At 42.1% G+C, this 19,455-nt stretch overlaps 1 protein-coding gene across 1 annotated transcript in view; it reads left to right on the top strand.

The window, feature by feature from the left end:
* The window catches only part of MFSD9 (major facilitator superfamily domain containing 9), a 122,525-nt gene that overhangs the window by 53,328 nt on the left and 49,742 nt on the right, over positions 1 to 19,455 (top strand). The window contains exon 3 of the mRNA XM_069204439.1: positions 14,922 to 14,965. Coding sequence (XP_069060540.1) covers positions 14,922 to 14,965 — 44 coding nt within the window. The remainder of the gene's footprint in view (positions 1 to 14,921; positions 14,966 to 19,455) is intronic.

Raw genomic sequence — 19,455 nt, 5'->3', positions numbered from 1 at the left:
CAGACATTTGTCTCTACCACCGGGAGAAGAGAAACCTGTTCCCAGTTAAGAAAGGGGGTGGGTCCATCTGGGAAAGGACATGGTGCTCCTGAAAGCTGAGCCTGGCTTCTGCCCCTTTAAGTAGAGGCCTTTGGAAAGATTTGCAGTAAAGTCAGAAAGCCATAAAAGTGAGGGTTCAGTGAGAAATCTAAAGTGATAGTATAGAGATTGACACAATCCCAGATAGTGCAGAAAAGAGTACTAGCACCCCATCACCAGCTCTTCAGAATATTTAAGTACCTTGGGAGATGAAAGCAAAGAAGATGTTGTCTGCTTGATGTCTCCCTTTCGACCGAGGGACTGGAAGTGTTCTCGCCATGGGTCAGCTTGCTTACCCACTGTGCTGCCTTGGGGGATACAAAAGTCTAAAATATAATGCAGTAATGTGTTGGAGAGCCATCTGCGCAGTTCGAAGGAGACTGCACTGGACCTTATGGAAGTCTTGGGTATAGAGAAACCTTGTCAGAAAGAGCATTCACTCGAAGTCTGGGAGCTTTGAGTTTTCCAGCATGTTCAAGAAATATGGACTGTAGCAAAAGGTGAGAGAATATTGATCTGCCTCCCCATTGATGCTGTGACTGCAGTCCCCTTTAAGAGTGTCCAGAAGATTGGAATAGTTGGAGTGGGCCAGAGTCGAAGTTAACTGTCCCTCCTTCTGACCTCCCAGAATCTGTGAGGCAGAACAGTTTGTTGATAACTTTTTCTGGTTTTTGTTTTTGGTGCAAACACCCCCTTTGTGGGAATGTATTTTAACCAATTTCCAAGCATCGAGCATATTTTGACACTCACTTCAAAAAATCATTTCTTGTGTTCTCTTACTTCTGTTTTGGACATTTTTATTTTGCTGAATTTCCCCTAAATTTGTTGAAAATTGAATTGCGGTCTTTGCATAACTTTTATATTATTTGGTACTGCATAAACCTACTGCACATTTCATTGGAGAAACTGCTGCTGCTTGTGCTATAGCTAATATGGGTTACACATAGCTTTCTCACAGAAATGCGTTGTAGCCTAGTAAAATATTCTTATCAAATTGTTGTGTTCTCTTTATACCAAATAATAACTCTGTATCCTACAGTAATGTCCTGAACACTTCCACTTACCTTAAAAAGTTTCTTGTATCTAAAATTATGCACTTACCGACTTTGACTCAATCACCCCAATATATTTAAGTGCCACATTTAAACAACTACACCTAGGAGGTCGTTCATGTTCAGTTCATATCGCAATATATTCTTCTTCGCCTGATAAGGAACATTAAAAAACGCAGTGATGTCTGGAAAAACAAAGTTTTTAATGTCTATATAGTCCTGAACTCTCGACAAGACAACGCTGATTGAAAACACAAAACAATTTCCTTCACAATAAGCCATACAGAATTATCCCCAGCTTAATACAAACGAAGACTCCTAGTTTATTGCCATAAGGACTTCTAAACAGATAAATTGAGTAAGTACCATGCTATAATTAGTCGATTGTTTAGGCTGAACAAATGCTGCAATCAGTTTGCTCTATCGCATTGCACATACCTCAGTAACCTTGGCATGCAGAGTTAAAGCAATAGCCTCACAATGCCCAGATCATGTGTCTGGACACACACATATTACCCAGCCCTTCGGACAAAGGAAATACTACAATCGTTACCTGAGAACTCGCTTAACCAAATGTACATGCCCACCAATAGTTCCTCCGGAGAATTTGAGCTCTGTAAAACCGCATAAATTCTATGTAAGATAACATCAAATTAAATTTAATTAGTCATCATCTCTGTAAAGCATGAGAAAAGACTGCAAAAAAAGAAGTAGCCCAAGAACTCAGCACCCTAAATATATTTGACATACCTCCATGGCCTTAAATTCTCTAACCTTGAAGAAAATGTGAAGCCCTCAATGGGACTGTCTACTGACTTAAACTTTCTTCATATGGGAAAAGCAGATCTACCCTTGCACAGAAAAAAAACTGTCATTAACATCAAAGCAGTAGAAGACAAACCGTATTGGCAGCCAAGTGACATTTATTTCTTCAAGCTATTTAGGCATGTTTTTAGGTGATAAATGTTCCTTCAAGTTCTTTAAGCCTGTTTGCTTATTGTTTTTCAGTCCTTTCCTTTCCAGCCCTGCCAAAGACTTCAAATTCTAAGATCCTTTTTACAGACAATTAAGCTTTGACTATGGGTGTACAGTAGCCACATACTTGCTCATCTCATTTATAAATGAGTCAGAGGGAGAGTAATTGCAAGCCCCACGAGGGAAAAGGTGGAGAAAAACAAACCCGGCCTTACTAAAGAGCGCAAAGGAAGGAGGACATCAGTTAGCTTTGCAGGAGTGGATACACCAGGCCGCATATTGCCTCAGGAGGTTAGCGTTGAACGCGCGTTGAGAGAGAAAATGCTCGACTGAGAGCCTGGCCATTACAAAGCACACAAAACAGTAAGGGTGACTCAAGGGGGTTTATATTCACTTAAGATACAAGTAATAGCTCTTAAAGTCTATAACCAAAGTGAAAATCACTAATGAAAGCAAACAATCCGATTATTATTAAATGGCAAATGTATGATGAAAATTTGAAAAGCTACTTATCTTGCCTTTGTGCAGCAATAAAAATAGCTTGTTGCCCCCAGTCAACACTAATATTGCAACATATGATATCTCATTGGCTGTGCTCTTTGTCACATCATCTTGTAGTTTGTTCTTCCCAATATCGCATGGGAAAAGTAGTTTGTCTATCTTGGTTGCTATTTAAAGAAAGCAAGAAAAAAATGCATAATACTCATCTTTGTGTTTAATAAAATCTGGACATTCCTTCACTGAACCTAGGGAATCCTCCATTTTCTTCCAGATCTAGTCAAGAGACTGACATCTTTCAGCTAGTGTATGATCTGATGTGCTTGCCTGGTTGATGAAGATCTCTGCTTGAGCTCCTGGACACCTCTTGAACCTTTGAAGGAGTCAATTAATGGCTATTCCTCTTTTTTTGTCAATTTGCAGGGACGTTGAGGGCAATATTCTGGTGTGGTTTCGTAGGATCACTCCATCCAAATTGCGTCCTCATATGGTTTCATCCTTCTTATCAATGCAGACAGATTTGCTAGTGGTGGAATCCTTTGGGTCTGGTTCTCTTCCCAAAACATGATGAATATTCTTTTGTTTGTTTTTGTACTACTACTGATCAACATTTACTTGAGGCCATGTGTTAGTTGGGTATGTTATCTCCAGGAACAATTAGATGGACGATAGCCAATAGTTTCTGTAACCGATATCCATACACAATATGCACACCCAGAGAAACTGCATGGCTTGGAACTTCTTTAAGCATAATGCTATTTAGGATGTTTTTTTGGCTCGCTTCCTAATCTGATTTCAGACACATTCACTTCCTCCACATGTTAGATTTAATTATGGACTGTTCTGTGGATTTTATAAGCACATATGAACAGGTTGGTTCATACTTTTGAGAGAGCGTAGCTTATATAATCTATATTAACATGAAATGATTATGAACTAATGTGTGATAATGCCGCATAGAAAATGTATTAATGTATTTTGCTAAAACGTGTGCTTGAAATGTGCCCACGGGGAGTGGCCGACAATATATATGGGGACTAATGAAACTGACTAATAATGTTGAAATGCTATATTATGATATGATTTTGCATTAATAATAATAGGTATATGCTAAAGTTTTGCTAATAAATCATTAGGCTTTAGTTAGCATGAGTCGAGGCCTAGCTGCCTGACTCTTATATTATATGTATTTTTCTAACATGCAGTGTTCTGACTTGCTGAAGGACATGAGCTCTTGTTTTTTTCTCTAAACTAGAAGCTGACTGTAACTGTAGTAGATCCGTTCTCATGAAATTTGACTTGCTTGAAGAAACATTTTAGCTGAATGCAACACTGTAGACTGCTCGTAGGTACAAGGGCGCCTGAACTGGTACAGACAATGGAGCCACTGACCGAAGATGTGCAAAGGACCACAAGACTATGAAATCATACCGGACATTCCACCCGCTAAAGACGTCAATCATAAGGATCAATAAAATAAGTGAGAACTTTTTTGGGGTGACAAATTCGATGACCTAATGTGAAGACAATTGGTTAAAGATAATGAGGTGCAACCCCTTGTCCAACCAAATTTTAGGGGAATGTACAATGAAAAGGGGATAAAAACCCTTGACACCAGGAAGTAAATTAGAACAGGAGGGAATAGGAGAGAGTTAGGGGAGATGCTGATGCAATTTGCCATGATCCAGAGACTTTGTCACTTTGCTTAGTGACTTGCTAATTTTACTTAGAATCATCCTTGCCCTTAGATTGCCCATTTACACTTTACCTCCTTATGAGGGAAGCGCCCCTTTTTCCGGAGCTGAATTCCTGACGGCGAATCAACTGATGTCTTGAGGACGAAGACCAAACCTGAGTGCTGACCCAAATACGGAGGGTAACTATATGACAATGAAATTGTGATTGTCTGTTTGCTTTTCCTTTCTAGGTACCAACTGCTTCTTTTGACAGAGACCGTAGTTAGATGTTTTTCCAAGTTGGTGTTACTACATTTTTTGCATGAAATCCAACAAGCCAATGCTAATTAGAGGTTAGTTGAGAGGGGTTCACTAAACTGACGCAAATAGACAAATGACTGAATCTATGCTTTGTTGAATAACATGATAATTATATTCTGCTGAGGATAACCTATGCTGATGCTGTGTTATATTCTAATGTTTGTGATTCTTGCTTTGATGAAATCTTATTAGAGTTGCCATATTGTGACTATGCTAATGTGTTTCTTGGTTTTGAGACTAATAAACTTGCTAGTAGAATTGTAATCAGTAGGGAATAAACTTCACAAAATAATATTATTCTGGTGTGATTATTCATGACTGAAAGGTCACGGTGTTTCCTTAGTTTCATTAAATGTCATTGACTAAGGTAAATTGCATTGTTTTAATAAATATTGATGATGTTATTGACATATTGATTGACATGTTGATTAGCTATCTCGTCCTAAGGTGTCTTCAATCAGGGTCAAAAGATTCATTGGCCTAAAATGAGTCCCAAAGTGAGTAAATTAGTCATAAAGGAACGCGTTAACACTTTCTACTCTCAACTAACTGTGCCATAAAAATGAATGCCTTTTTCTTTTCTTATCCACTTTCAGTTGAGATCTGTTTTTCCCCAAACCCTCGTGACTTTACGGAGAGGATTGCACACACATTAATTTTGTCCTGCCCATGCCCTCTAACTTTTTCTGCTGCTTTACATAATGCTACTGGAGATCTGCCCTTTTTTGGATTTCTTCTGATCTTGCAGATTGTTTGTTCCGTTGATTATTTTGATTACTTTCTGTAGTGAGTTTGTGCAATGTGTTTTATTAATATTTACTGCTACTGCATTGTTTTAATTATATTATGGCATGTAGGCTCCCTTTGGGCTTAGGTCTGAACTTTATAGATGTTTTTCCATAAATATAATGGGATCATTCATTTGTATAGAAAATGAGGACTGAATTTCAGGTAATTTTATTTCTTCTGTAAAAGGATTTGGGGAAAGTCCCAGAATGTTGGCCCTCGCCAGTGAACTAGAGGCATCCTCTGGAAGCTCTTGTGCAGGGCTCTTCTCAAAAAGAATGTCTTCCAGAGATTACAAAGTCCATTTGTGGAAGTATTTATTCATTTTATCTCTTTATTTGCTTATGCATTTAGTTCTTTTTGTTACCACATAACTTGGCACTAGATTTCTGTATTAAGATATTTCAAACTTGATTGCGACTTCTGAATTGTAATCTAGAATGATTGTCTTAGATTGTCTTCAATTGGCAATGGAACTGTTTGTCCTTAGTATTGTAACGCTACAAGTACCAGCATTTAGTACCATTTTCAATGGTTTACTTTCATTACTTTTCCAATAGTGTGTTCACATTTTCATAGAGTAATTAATCTGTTTCATTAGTTTAAATGATTTAAACGTGTTCTACCATTCTATTGACCTGTAGCTCCCATTGCCACAACCAGTTTGACAGGGATGGTATTGAATTCAAAGAATAATCGCATTTTACACCAAACCTACTAAAGTAATTGTTTTGAACTTTGAGTCCTTTACCTGAAACCTCCTGGACATCATTCTGCTTCTTTATGAAACTCAGACATCCCAAGATGTCTGAAGATTGCTATCCCACCTATTCCCAACAGATAAATATGCTATTAAAACAATATGCTTCAGCATCTGGAAGATGACCGTTGGACCTCTTTGAAAGACTCACGCTTGCCTGAAAAGAATCTCTGTGCTGAGACTAGAGCCCTCATGGAAGCTCTCTTCTGAGCACTGAAACTCTGGTAAGTGGGCGCGATGATAAAAGTGCACACTCAGCAACATTTGTTTTTGTTCATAGAAAATAAATTCCTAATGCAGGTGGCGCAATGCTCCTTGCACTCATAGGCCACTATATTTTCCACCACCATATCCATTACACATGGTGGGCATGGTTAAGAAAAATGTGTGGTGGCCATTTCTTCCTCTATACGGCTTAAAGTCATTTTGACCTGTCGGCCCCTTGGCTAATAGGCTCTTTTACCATACATTCACATTGGGGGAGTCAACTGAAATTCTGCTGGGCAAGCCTGGAACTTTCATCAACTAATTAGAGTGGGAGAATCTATCTTTAGTGGGGGGGGAAGCACCACTGATTTATGGTGATGAAAGTGTTCCACCAAACCCTAAATATGGCTCTGTCCTTTTGCCTACAAAGTGTATTGTAATGAAATTAATATGGTGTGTTCTGTATACCTTGTAAGACCTCAAGCACTCATAGTTTTTTAGATACAGTGGTTTGAAGGTATGGGAGGAATCTAATCATGAATCTAACTTTCTCAGTTGCTGGTGGGAGTCATTGGGTTCCGTCCATTCCAGGTTCCAAGCATGCCCCCAGCAATGACAAAATTCACTCATGATCATCTATTTACATGACCTGTACAATTGGGTACTCATGGAGGACTGACTTGATGAGATCTTTGTGTAAATCTTCCTCCCATTAGCTTGGGGCCAGTAGCTTTTGACGTCCAGAAATTTCCCTTTTTGTGAATTAGGATTTATATCATGGTTCACTTTTGATGGTTAGTTTTGGGTTTCTAAAGATGTTTGCATATTCACAAATACTTGCACCCAGGGATGATCAGAAACGAGGATGAAGGGCAGTCATAGCCATAACATTGATCATACATTTTTAATTTTCAGTCTGATCATTTCAGTTATTAGGACACACTACTGTAGTAAAGAAATTGGATTCAAAGAATTCTAAACATTGCTAAGGGTCTCCAGCTCACTTAATTCCAATATAATTCCTTTCGACTTAAACACTAGAAAACTGTAGTTGTATCTCAGGCCGTGCTAGGACCTCTATGGGTTTTTGTGTTATTTATCATTTAAACTATTTTACTTTGCCCATTTGTAAATAAAGATCAATTATTTTTAAACAATTTAGATCTGTGTAGGTGTTGAGTTTAAGTGTGTTTGGTGTGCCAAACTGTATCAGATTTCCAGACCAACTATCATGTCCTGAAGTAAGCCTTGTTCACCCTATTAGTCCTTGAAGGTTCATATGTACAAAGTAAGCATCCTGGCTTCCATTTGAAGTCCAATAGTACCTGAGGGCCAGGCAGGCTGAAGGTAAACAACACCGCTGACCACAGATATGGTCATATAGTTAATGGGTGCATCAGTTCTCAAAGAAAAGGCTTCACAGAAAAGGCCTCAAAACGGCCGCCCAAACTCAGAGAAAAACCCATACATGTCCCATAATCTACCACAGCTGAGTACTCTCCAGTTAGATAGTACTTTGATCTTACAAACCTACCCTACACCGTGGGCTCAACATCCCTATTGGCTCCTAAAATGGGTACTATTATTTGACGTACGAGTATTGGTCTTTTTGTACTCCTGTGTATTAGGTGGTACCAGGGCTAATTTCATTCAATCAGACTCACCCACTGGTTTCCACCTGTGTTATCTTATGGGCTCAGCCAATAACACCAGTCAGCAGTATGCAACTGTCCCCTAAGTGATGATGGCTCAAATTGTGGATTTTCTTTTTTTTTACTACGAAGCACATTTTTTTCTAGTTACTCCATATCTTTCTCTTGTAGCTGCATCTTAACCTGAAGTTTTGGAAACCCGCCCCTCATTTAGTCTGTGATAGAATATATTCACTAAAAACAAACGGGCTGTTTAACAGAATCCTGAATGAGTATGGTGCCTTCTGCTACATATGAAATCTCACACGCCCTTGTGAATCAGCCTTGAAACATCCAACTCCTCATTAGTCAAAGTGCAAAGCGAGCATAGTCTTTTCTGTTTGCACTAATTGTAAATAAATATACCTTGAATAGTCCCATTTTATTCCAGTTTGAGATCTTTTGGTTCCAATTGACATGCTGTGTTCTTGCTCCTTTGATATGATAATGTATTTGTTCAGTGAGTTTAAATTATTCCAAAAAATGAATTGCAGGGATGCCCCACAGTCAAACAGAGCGTTGCCTAAATGTGCATTAATATACCATTGTGTGTTGTAAAGAAACAATTGCAACAGCAAATCAGACATACATGTACTTGTATGAGGAAAATGCATCCGTCATTCAACGTGCAGTCATTTCTCTAAAGCCAATGGTGGATTTTGAATCCATGAAAGATCCCCCTCCACTTGGCCGCTGTTTGTGATCAAAGACATAACCTTGGCTCTTCTATCTATGTTGATAGAGCATCACTTAATGCCTTCCTTCTGAATCCCTCTATTGATTAGGCTGTAGGAATATTCTAAAAATTACAAAAATGCAAGGATTACTTCTTGCATTACCTTTTGATGTCTGTAACAGGGTTCACCAGTATCCTAGCTGCCTATGTTTCCATTATCTTCGACCAGTAGCAGCACCCCCCCCCCCCTTCAGCGTCTTGAAACCCTAACTGGTACGTAGTGCGCTCTATAAATGCTATGATTGATTGATTGATTATCTTGTATAAAACATCTAGTCCTTATTTTTATGTCTCTCCCTTGTCAGTGCATGCATTCTGGCTTGCAAGAGATATTGAATACAACAAGGAGCTTGCAGCCAGCGCATGGATTACCATGCGTTGGCTTCATTGTGACTTTTATTTGGTGCTTTCTAATCAGCAGCGTGTGCTATCTGCACCTCCTCTTCTTTCGGCTGTAGCATGGACCAAGTACTGATTGCTTCTGCTTGATTGCTGTCCTTCCTCTGATCACACTCTGGCAGAGGTACTATTTTTACTTTTTCTTCCTCCCCTGTTGTCCTCGTCCATGTTGCTTCTTCCTCTCTCACCACCACCCTTGTCCATGTTCCCTCTTCTCCTCTTACTACCCCTATTGTCCATGTTGCTTCTTCCCCTCCCCACTTCCTAGCCCATGTCACTTTTCCCCTACCACACCCACCCCTATTGTCTGTGTTGGTTCTTCCCCCTCCCACCACCCTTGTCAGTGTTTCTTCTTTTACCTCACACCTCCTTTGTCCTATTGCTTCTCCAAGTCTGTGCTGCTTCTTCCCCCTCCCATTCCATTATATGTGTTGCTTCTCCTCCCCACCCCCTTCTCAGTGATGCTTCTTCCCCCTTCCTCTTGTCTGTGTTGCTTCTTCATCATCATCCCAACCCCTCTTCTCTGTGCTGCTGCTTCCTCCTCCCATCCCCCTTGTCTATGTTGCATCTTCCATCTTCCACCTCCCACCCTTTTTGTCCATGTTACGTCTTCCCTTCATCCTGTTGTCCTTGTTACCCACCAAAACTTTAAAAAGGCAATGGCGTGGCCAGTGTGTGTCATAGTGATATGTGTTGTCCAATGACCTTTGCCTCCCTCCTGTTATCTATGTTGCCCATCCCCACAAATGATAAGAAAAACAGGCATTGTCAAAGATAATAGGTTTCTCCTGTACAAGAGCTAATGGCTTTATAAATGTCCTTTAGCCATGTTGTACAGTGGAGTGGAGTGGAGTGGAATAGAGTGGTGCAGCGTAACATCGAATCAAGTGGATTAGAGAGGTGTGGAGTGCAGTGGAGTAGAGTTGTGTAGAACACAGTTCCCTCTAAGCGGAGTGTCTGAGCAATGGAACACACCTAGGTTCCCTTCTTTACAGTGATGTACATTCAGCACTCACTACAAAGGACTCCACTGCATTCATTAAATTATTCATTTGAGCCTATGAAGTGACAATGATTAATTAGAAGAAACATTGGCTTAGAGTGGAGTGGCGTAGAGTGGCGCTGCATAGGGTGTAGTTGTATGGAGTGACATACAGTAGAGTGGCATAGAGTGAAGGAAGTGTGGAGTGCAGTGGAGTAGAGTTGTGTAGAACACAGTTCCCTCTAAGCGGAGTGTCTGAGCAATGGAACACACCTAGGTTCCCTTCTTTACAGTGATGTACATTCAGCACTCACTACAAAGGACTCCACTGCATTCATTAAATTATTCATTTGAGCCTATGAAGTGACAATGATTAATTAGAAGGAACATTGGCTTAGAGGGGAGTGGCGTAGAGTGGCGCTGCATAGGGTGTAGTTGTATGGAGTGACATACAGTAGAGTGGCATAGAGTGAAGGAAGTAGAGTAGAGTGGGCTAGCATAGAGTAGACTGGAGTTGCGTAGACTGAAGGATTGTGGAGCAGAGTGCCATGGAGCAGAGTGAAGGGCATGGCATAGTGGTGTGGGGAAGATTCATAGAGTAGAGTGGCATAGAGTTTAGTAGCTTGGCTCGGAGAGGCATAGAGTAGAGTGGCATTGTGTGGAGTGGTGTAGAGTGCCTCTGTGTGAAGTGGCGTGGAGTGGCATTAGGTGGAGTGGCATAGAGTGCAGTGGCATGGAGTAGAGTTGTGGAGTGGCGTAGAGTGCAGTGACATAGAGTAAAGTGGTGCAGAGGAGAGTAGAGTGGCATACAGGTCAATGGTGTAGAGTGCAGTTCTGTAGAGTAGGGCACAGTTAACTAGAGTGCAGTGGTATAGAGCAGTGTAGAGTAGAGTCAATTGCATAAAGTGGTGCGGAGTGCAGTGGCATAGAGTGCAGTGGTACTGAGTAGATAGAGTGGCATAGAATGCAGTGGTGTAAAGTGCAGTGGCTACGGGCAGAGTGGTGTAGATAGATTGGCATAGAGTACAGTGGTTTAGAGTAAAGTGGTGTAGAAAAGAGTAGAGTGTTGTATAATGCAGTAGTGTATAATGCAGTGGCATAGAGTGGAGTAGAGTGGGGTGGTGCATAGTACAGTGGCTTAGAGAGCTGCAGAGTTGAGTGAAGTAGAGTACAGTGGCAGAGATTAGAGTGGTGTACAGTGCAGTGGCATAGAGTAGAGTTGTGTCGAGTTCTGTGCCTTAGAGTGCACTGGCATAGAATAGAGTGCAGTAGTATGTAGTATAGTGGCATACAGTAAGTAATAAGGTGTAGAGTTCAGTGACGTAGTGTTCAGTGGCCTAGAGTGCAGTGGTGCAGAGGAGAGTGGAGAAATGTTTTGTTTTGTTTAACAGATTTTTTAGATCGCATGGCTACCTGGAGACTTCCTAGCGCTGAAGGTAGACTACTAAACTTAGAGGTGCCTATGCTGTGAATAGAAATGTCTTCAATTTTTTACGAAAGGAAAATTCCGACTGATCTTCTCAGAATTCCATGGGTAGTGAGTTCCAGAGATAAGTGGCTTTAACTGAAAAAGAGCTACTTCCGCATGTTACTTTCTGAAACCAGGGTATGTTAACCAGTGAAGCAGTGGAAGATCTAAGTGACCTCTGCCGGGTATTGGGTGTTATACTTTACCTGACGAACAGCGGACCCTTATTATGGAGGGCTTTATGTGTCGTGCAGATGGCCTTAAAATTAAGACTTTGTTGAAACAATTGGGGTGTGAACCATGGTTTGATCTTATAGCCAATCCTTCTGATGGTAGTCTTGATTGGTAGTATGGAATCTAAAGAGGTGGAAATCCATCTATTAACATTCTCTATTGAGCAGAGACCAGACTCATTACATATAGCATGTGAGAGATGTAATGTATCCAGCCAATCATTATGGTTCAGTTTTGACCGTTGGCGGTAAGTCGATTTTATGGGAACTTGGTGAGGGGAAGAGGAGAGACAAGGGATCGTAAGTAGCAGTAAATAGTGATCAGACCAAATCAAGGGAAGGGGTGTATGAGAGAATAGATTGGGATGGTTACTGAATACCAAGTCTATAGTGTGTCCTTTTATGTGAGTGGATCCCTTAATTAACTGTGTCAGATCTAATGAGGCGAGGTCAGAAAGTAAAGATTTGGTGGAAAGACAATGTTCGTCATCTGCGTGGATGTTAAAGTCATCAAGGATTGTAAAATTAGGGGTTGTACAGGACACGTCTGCCACTGAGTCGGGTAGAGCTTGAGGGAATCTCCCATAAGGTCCCAGAGGGCAATAAATAAGTAATCCAGACAGGGTGAATGTAGCATTTAAGGATAGAGAGAAGAACAAACTTTCACGGTCCGGGATATCAAAAGGTGAGGTAAGGCATTTAATTGAGTTCTTGTAGATGATGGCAATGCCCTACCTTCAGCATGAAGTCTATCTAGGCGATTAATTGAATAGTCCTGGGGCAGTGCCATCACTATATCCGAAGAGGAGTCTTGACTAAGCCAAGTTTCTGTTAAAAAACAGGCATCTGGGGTGTGTTCTTATAATAATAAGAATATTTGTAGTTTATGGGCTGGCAAAGATCGACAGTTAACCAATAAATGTTTGTTTGGTAATTCTTTGGTTTTGCTAAGGGGGGATGAGAAGTAGAGTTGTGGAGTCCAAGTGCAAATGTTACAGGCCATTATGGGGTAATCAGGGAGTATAACTGAGTGGACTGTATTCGGAGTAAGGCTATTGAGAGCTAGCAGTTTTTGTCTTGAATAACCTAGTCTTTTTAAATCTCTTTGGGAAGAATGTCTGTCCTCTGGTCTCTGCCGGGCGCGGATGGATGCAGATGGGCTTACATTTGGCGTGCCAAGCGCATGAATCCTTTTATAATGGGCAAGTACTCGTAGTTAAAAAAAAAAGCTAGATCACCTACCAAAATGGTAGCGGGGAATAAGATGACAGAGAAGATAAAAGATGGTGGAAAAATTAAATCTAAAGTATAGTAGGTATGTGGAAAAATGAGAAGCGCAGTGCAGATAACACACACACACACACACACACACACACACACGAAACACGGTTAAAAAGGTAGGCGATATGTTAAAATGTTAAGTTAAAGCGCTCGATAGAAGCGTGACTGAGAGTAACCAAAGCAGTATGCAGAGTGGTGACCTGCAGTCAGCCTCTAAACACAGGTGTCGGGTAGGGCCACAAGTAGTAATACAGCTAATGTATAGACGTTATACTAAACCAGCAATGGCAAAGTTCAGAATTCAAGAATACCTTAGTGATCATTAAGCCCTGTGACGTAGAGTGCAGTGACATAGAGTGACCTTGAGTCGAGTTGTGCAGAGTAGAATGGAGTGGCATAGAGTGCAGTGGTGCAGAGCAGAATAGAGTGCCACAGGGTGCAGGGGTACAATTGGAGTGGAGCAGAGTGGAGAGGCGTAGAATGGAGTGGCGAAAAGTGGAGTGGTGTAGAGTGAAGGGGACTGGTGCATAGTACATTACAGTGGCGCAGAGTAGAAAGCAGTGGCAAAAAATGTATCAGGGAAGAGTAGAGTGGAGAGGTGCAGAGCACAGTTGTGCAGAGTAGAGTGCAGTGGCATAACGTGCAGTTGTGCAAAGAAGAGTAGAGTGGCATAAAGTGCAGTGGAGTAGAGTGGAGTGCAGTGTACTAGAGGAATGCAGTCAAAAGCCTACACCAGAGCATCAGTTCAAGTTCTATGGGGTCCTTAATCGCTGAAGAGAAGCCACTCTGTGGGTTTTGTCAATGTTTGACAGAGGTACTGCACAAGGGAGCACTGTATTTTGGACAAAGTGTAACGCAACAGAAACATTGTTGTACATAAGTTATATTAGAGGGGGGGACAATAAATAATGTTGCATCGTTCTTTATTTGGAAGGCACACAGAATCACAGTCACACTTTACAGTAGAAAGGAATGCTTATTCTGTGCCACAGCGACTGCCCTATTTCCGGTCATATATGAGTTGATTTGCTTATGTTGTTGAGCGGGGGTTGGATGGGGAAAAGAAGCAACATGGAAGGGGAGCAGGTATGAGGAAATAGAAGCGACATGGATGTGGATATGGAGGATGGACTGAAAGCACAAGCACTCATATGCAGTGCTTGAACCAAAAAAAAAAGGAGCTCCAAAAACAAGAGGAGTGGAAGGACACAAGTACTTGGTCCATGCTTCAAGGAAGAGCCAAACACAAAAAGAGGACATGACGCAAACACGCCAAGACAAATGTAAATGAGGGAAATCAGAGCGACTCTGAAACTAACAACTGGTAAGTATGTTAACCAAATATCTTGCAGAGACAGTGAGTATGCTGTCTAGGCAAAACCTAAAAAGTACTGTGACAAAGCCAGCGCCAGCCGCATGATTACACCTTTTAAAGTAAATTACAAACAGTCTGCCCAGCAGCCACGCTTCCCTACAACATGGCTAAAATATATTGGTAAAGCCAATAGCTCTTGCGCAGGCAAGACCTATTGGCTTTGCCAACGCTTATTTGAATCTATCAGTGCTCTCATACTGGGACTTTTAGTCCACTGATTATAATATCACTAGTCATATAATCCAGTGTGCTGTTGACCTAAAAACCAAGGCTGTCTGTGACCAGCATTGCAATTCACCAGTTGGCTTTTATGAAGCAATGGCATGTTGTATAATAATTCAAATAAATGTCTGGTTGCAAGTAACAGTCCTATTGATGTACCCTTTTCACAATTTGCCTTTAGGTGCACTTTATGGAATTTTGCAGCTTTTCTCCAGTACCTTGGTGGTAAGTTCTTGTACATTTATCAGTGATTTAAATAATGTTTTGTCTTTAAAAGTATGGATACCAGATGGACTGAGACTGATGAGGACATCTAGAGACATCTGGTAGTAGACAGCTGTGTCTTAAAATGTTTAATTTAGGAGACCATTGTATGAGTTGACCGCAACCTCGGTTACTTAAGGTTGGCTGAAGACAAATTCATCCCTCACTGACAGCTGAATGCATGCACACACACATTCTACCTGCCAAGTATCAAGTTAGGGTTTTCAAGTGTTACTACATGTGATGTTTCAGTGGCTTACGTAAGGCAGCCTGCACAATAGTTTATCCCTAGCTGTAATTCTTTTTTCTATTTTGCCAGTTTCTTAATTCATAAATTTGAGAGAATAAAAAAACAAGCATTGGCAAAGCCAATAGGTCTAGCCTGTGCTAATGCAGGTGGACACAGATATGCACAAACGCATAGACTATTTATGCCTGGAATCTGTGCAATCCCTCTCCTTTTGTACCCTGCATGACTGCAGTACCACAGACCTGTGATGACACAGACCCACTGCAGCGTGTGTGCTCCATATGTTCGAGGGGAACCAAACATTCAAATCCTATCGTTCTGTAGTGAAACCTCGGACCCAGCAACATTTTTTGTGGGAAAATAAATGGTAAAACACTCTGGTGACATTGATCTTCAGCATTGTTTCCTCTCTATATATTAGCTGCAGTCATACACTATAATACATTGTTTCTATATGGAAAATGCTTTCACCATGGAATTTTGCTTACATCATTGTATGGGCTTCACAACAATGATAAAAAATACACCTACTTTTTACAGCCGAACAGGTAAAGCTTGTTACTGAATTGATGTAGAATCTCTCAATGAAGCTTTGTGTTTCCATATAACATACACTGAAAATACCGCTTCAGGAAAGCATTGGAGAACCACAGCGACCCCATGCCTGTGACTTCAACTCTGTACCCATGCACGCTCGTGCAAAGAGGAGAGGTCAGTTCCAACAGCAAAGCAAAATTAACAAAAAGAGATCTTCACTCACTGTGAAAAATATTGCAGATTTGTAGTCACTGAGAGATGATACTACTTACGAGATTCGTCCGACACCCTTTCTGCTACTGTGCCTACTGAGAGTGTAAACTCATTCCAGCAATTCTGTGTGCTCAAAGAACTATTCGCTTCATCCAGAAAACGCACAATGAGGAAAGTTCTCAGTAAAGGGAAGAACATTCTTTGGCAACAAGATGCTTGCAAAAGACAAACAAACCACTCCTCTTTCTCTAGAGCTCACTCATTGCTTGAATTGGGGAAAAGAAGTACTTTGGAAAACAATAAATTAGGAGTCACGGGCTGACAGAAGTAATGAGGAAGGCTCATGAGGACCTGAGTCATGAAAAGTCACAGTCAACTTTTATGTTTTTAGGGTCGACCTGGTGTGATCTCTCTGTGGGCATTTAAGCACGCCCATGTCACGCCCATCAATTTGGTTGGTTTGAGGGCTTGCCTTTTAAAAATCACTTGATTTAATTAGTGAATGGCTTGCATACGTCATGCCTTTTCTGGTGTTTAGCCCTCCTTGAGCACACCAGCCAACTACTGAAAACATATGAGGCTCCATGTTTTCTGTATGGTTTCTGGACTGCTTTTTCTCTTTATTTCGTTGTCAGCACGATCTCGCTGGGCAGTTGTCAGGCTCTTTGCATGACATCGACCCTGTTACATGGATAATTGCACTTTTGCCGTTTACATGGATAATTGCACTTCTGCTGGTTACATGGATAATTGCACTTTTGTTGGTATGTTCCACTGCAAGCGAATTTCTGTTTCCTTTTGTGTGTCTACTTCGTGCTCATAGCGGCCGTCGGCTCGCTTATGTGACACTGCTTTACTTTTCATTTTCAGTTAGGTGCACCTATGCTCAAGCTCCCATCTTCCCCTCTGAGGCCAGGCCTGAATAGCCCTCCCACTACCCCTAGAGCACCCCCTGGAGGGTGGAGCAGGTGGTAGTAAAAAGGTAGGGCAGGTACACAAGGGTGTCCCATGCCCTGGTAGGGGAGAACCTCCACGTGGGTTTCCCTGCAGAGGAGATTGGCTCTTCCTTGAGGTTTTGCTGATTAGGGTCCTGGGCACTTTCCCACTGTAAGTACCATGTAAAATGCATGCACACCCTCCTTACATAAGTTAGGAAGTGGCGCTTACGTATATGTGCATGCAGGAGGCTGGCCTGGTTTGTAGTGGGTACCTTGGGCTCCTACACCTTATACCAGGTCCAGTTATCCCTTATTAGTGAAGTAGTAGTGTTCTAGCAGCTTAGGCTGATAGAAGTAGCTATAGCAGAGCAGCTTAGGCTGAACTAGGAGACATGCAAAGCTCATGCAATACCACTTATAGTTACACAGTACTTACATACAAGTAAAGACAATACTCAGTGTTACCAAAAATACATGTATTTATTTGGGTGACGCAGTACCAAAAATATCTTAGAGACAATACTCCTTCTGGAGGTAAGTATTATTATACACAATATATACACTAGACATCAAAATTAGACAAGTAAATAGTCATAGAACAATGCAAACAGTAGGAAATCCTATAGAATGCAATGGGAGAAAATAGGTCTAGGGGCAACACAAACCATATACTAAAATATGAATCACAAATTCCCCCCTAGACAAGTGTAGTGTGTGCAGAATTACTGGGAGAGTAAGAATACAGTAAAGGTAAGTAAATTACCCCAGCCCAGAAAAGCAGGAGTAAAGTACTGCAAGTTTCCTTAGGACACACTACACCTTGTGTTTGGGATTTTGAAGCAGCCAACGAAGTCTGCAAAGAACAACTGCTGGATTATTGGACCTGAAGACCTGCAAAGGAAGGGGACCAAGTCCAGAAGTCGAAAGAAGTTCCAGGAAGGACAGGAGCCCTTGTCAACCCTGAAGAGGGTGCAAAAGAAGAGTCCCCGGTTAGTCGAAGACTGCAGAAATGCACCCTGGGAAGATGCCAGTGAGTTCTGGCATGATGCAAAAGATGTCCCACGGCATGAAGATCGTTGCAGACGAGATTTCGTGTTGGAAGGCGCCAACAAGCCTTGGCTACAACAAAAGTTTTTTTTTTGTCAAAATGGCACTGGAGGGACCTGTGGGCCTCAGCTCTGTGTGAGGAGGAAGAGGGGGCTCTCTGAACTTTAGAAACCCCTCAAGATGCCAACCAGCACCCTCAAAAGCCACAGGATCCGGGTTCAAAGGAGGTGCGAAACGTGGTTGATACAGCACAACAAAAGAAGGTCCCACGCCGCCGGAGAACAACTCAGCAATTTGAGCGTCGCAGGGTGGAGTGCTGGAGACCTGGGCCAGGCTGTGCACATAGGAATTCTGCAAAGAGTGCACAGAGGCCTCTGGAGGTGAAGAAGACACAGTACACAGGGTGCCGTTGTTCTCGGGGAATGCAAGCTCTTACCTTCTCCAAACTGCGTCAGCAGGACTTCAGGACAGTCTGTGTTGATGATGTCCACCCTCTGTGTCCTTAGGAGCACGCTCGTCGTTGTGAGAGTAGTCGCAGGGTAGAAAGGTGCTTGGAGCAGGGGAGTGACTGTCACTCCACGGGAGATTTCTTTGGTCCTTCTGGTGCAGGATGAAGGCAAGGAGTCCCCAGAGCGTACACACCATGGAAACTGTTGCACATGCTGACCTGGAGCTGAAGTTGCTGAAGAAAAGTGTCTCTTATAGACACTTTGTTGCAGGTACAGCGTTTCTTGGAGCAGGCTGCGGTTGATCCGAGGTCAGAAGAGTGAAGTTGTTGCAGGGGATTCCTGAAGGAAACTTGCAAGCAGAATCTGAAGAGAACCCATAGGGTAGACCCTAAATAGCCCTGAGAGGGGGATCAGCTACCTTATCCTCATACCAGGCTTGGCGTCTCAATCCCAGAGGCGCTGGAGTTGTAACCTTTTGTGGGGAAGCGGGATTGTCTGGGGCAACTCAAGTCATCATGCACCGGACTTTGAGCCTTATTCCAAGGAGGCACTGCATTGGAACTTTTCATGTGCAAGCAGGATTGTCTGGTGTGACTCAAGTCATCGCGCACCAGACATTGGGCCTCATTCCAGGGAGGCGCAGCATTGATGACCTTTCATGTCCGAAAGGAATTGCCTGGTGTGACTTAAGTTATTGCGCACGTCGTGCACCAGACTTTGTGCCCCAGGAGGGTACAGAATTTTGTAAACTCTTTATGTGCAACTGGGACACCTGGGGCAGTCCAAGTCATCGCGGCACAGATGTAGTGCCTCCTGTCCTAGGAGGGGCCAGATTGGTAATTATCTGTGAATTGGACTGTCTGTTTTGGCTGGGCTCCACAGTGAGCGGTGTGTCCCAAGGTGACCCTCCCTTTGGCTTTGCAGACTGGGGTCCGCTCCGGAAGGTGGTGTGGAGGCCTCGGAGTGAACTTCCCGAGTGGGGACCAAGCCTTAATTTGCCGACTGTTGCCTGATCAG

The sequence above is a fragment of the Pleurodeles waltl genome, chromosome 8, assembly GCF_031143425.1.
Source record: "Pleurodeles waltl isolate 20211129_DDA chromosome 8, aPleWal1.hap1.20221129, whole genome shotgun sequence".
Classification (NCBI taxonomy): Eukaryota; Metazoa; Chordata; class Amphibia; order Caudata; family Salamandridae; genus Pleurodeles; species Pleurodeles waltl.
Note: the sequence above shows the minus strand (reverse complement) of the source record. Positions and strands in the feature narration are given on the sequence as shown.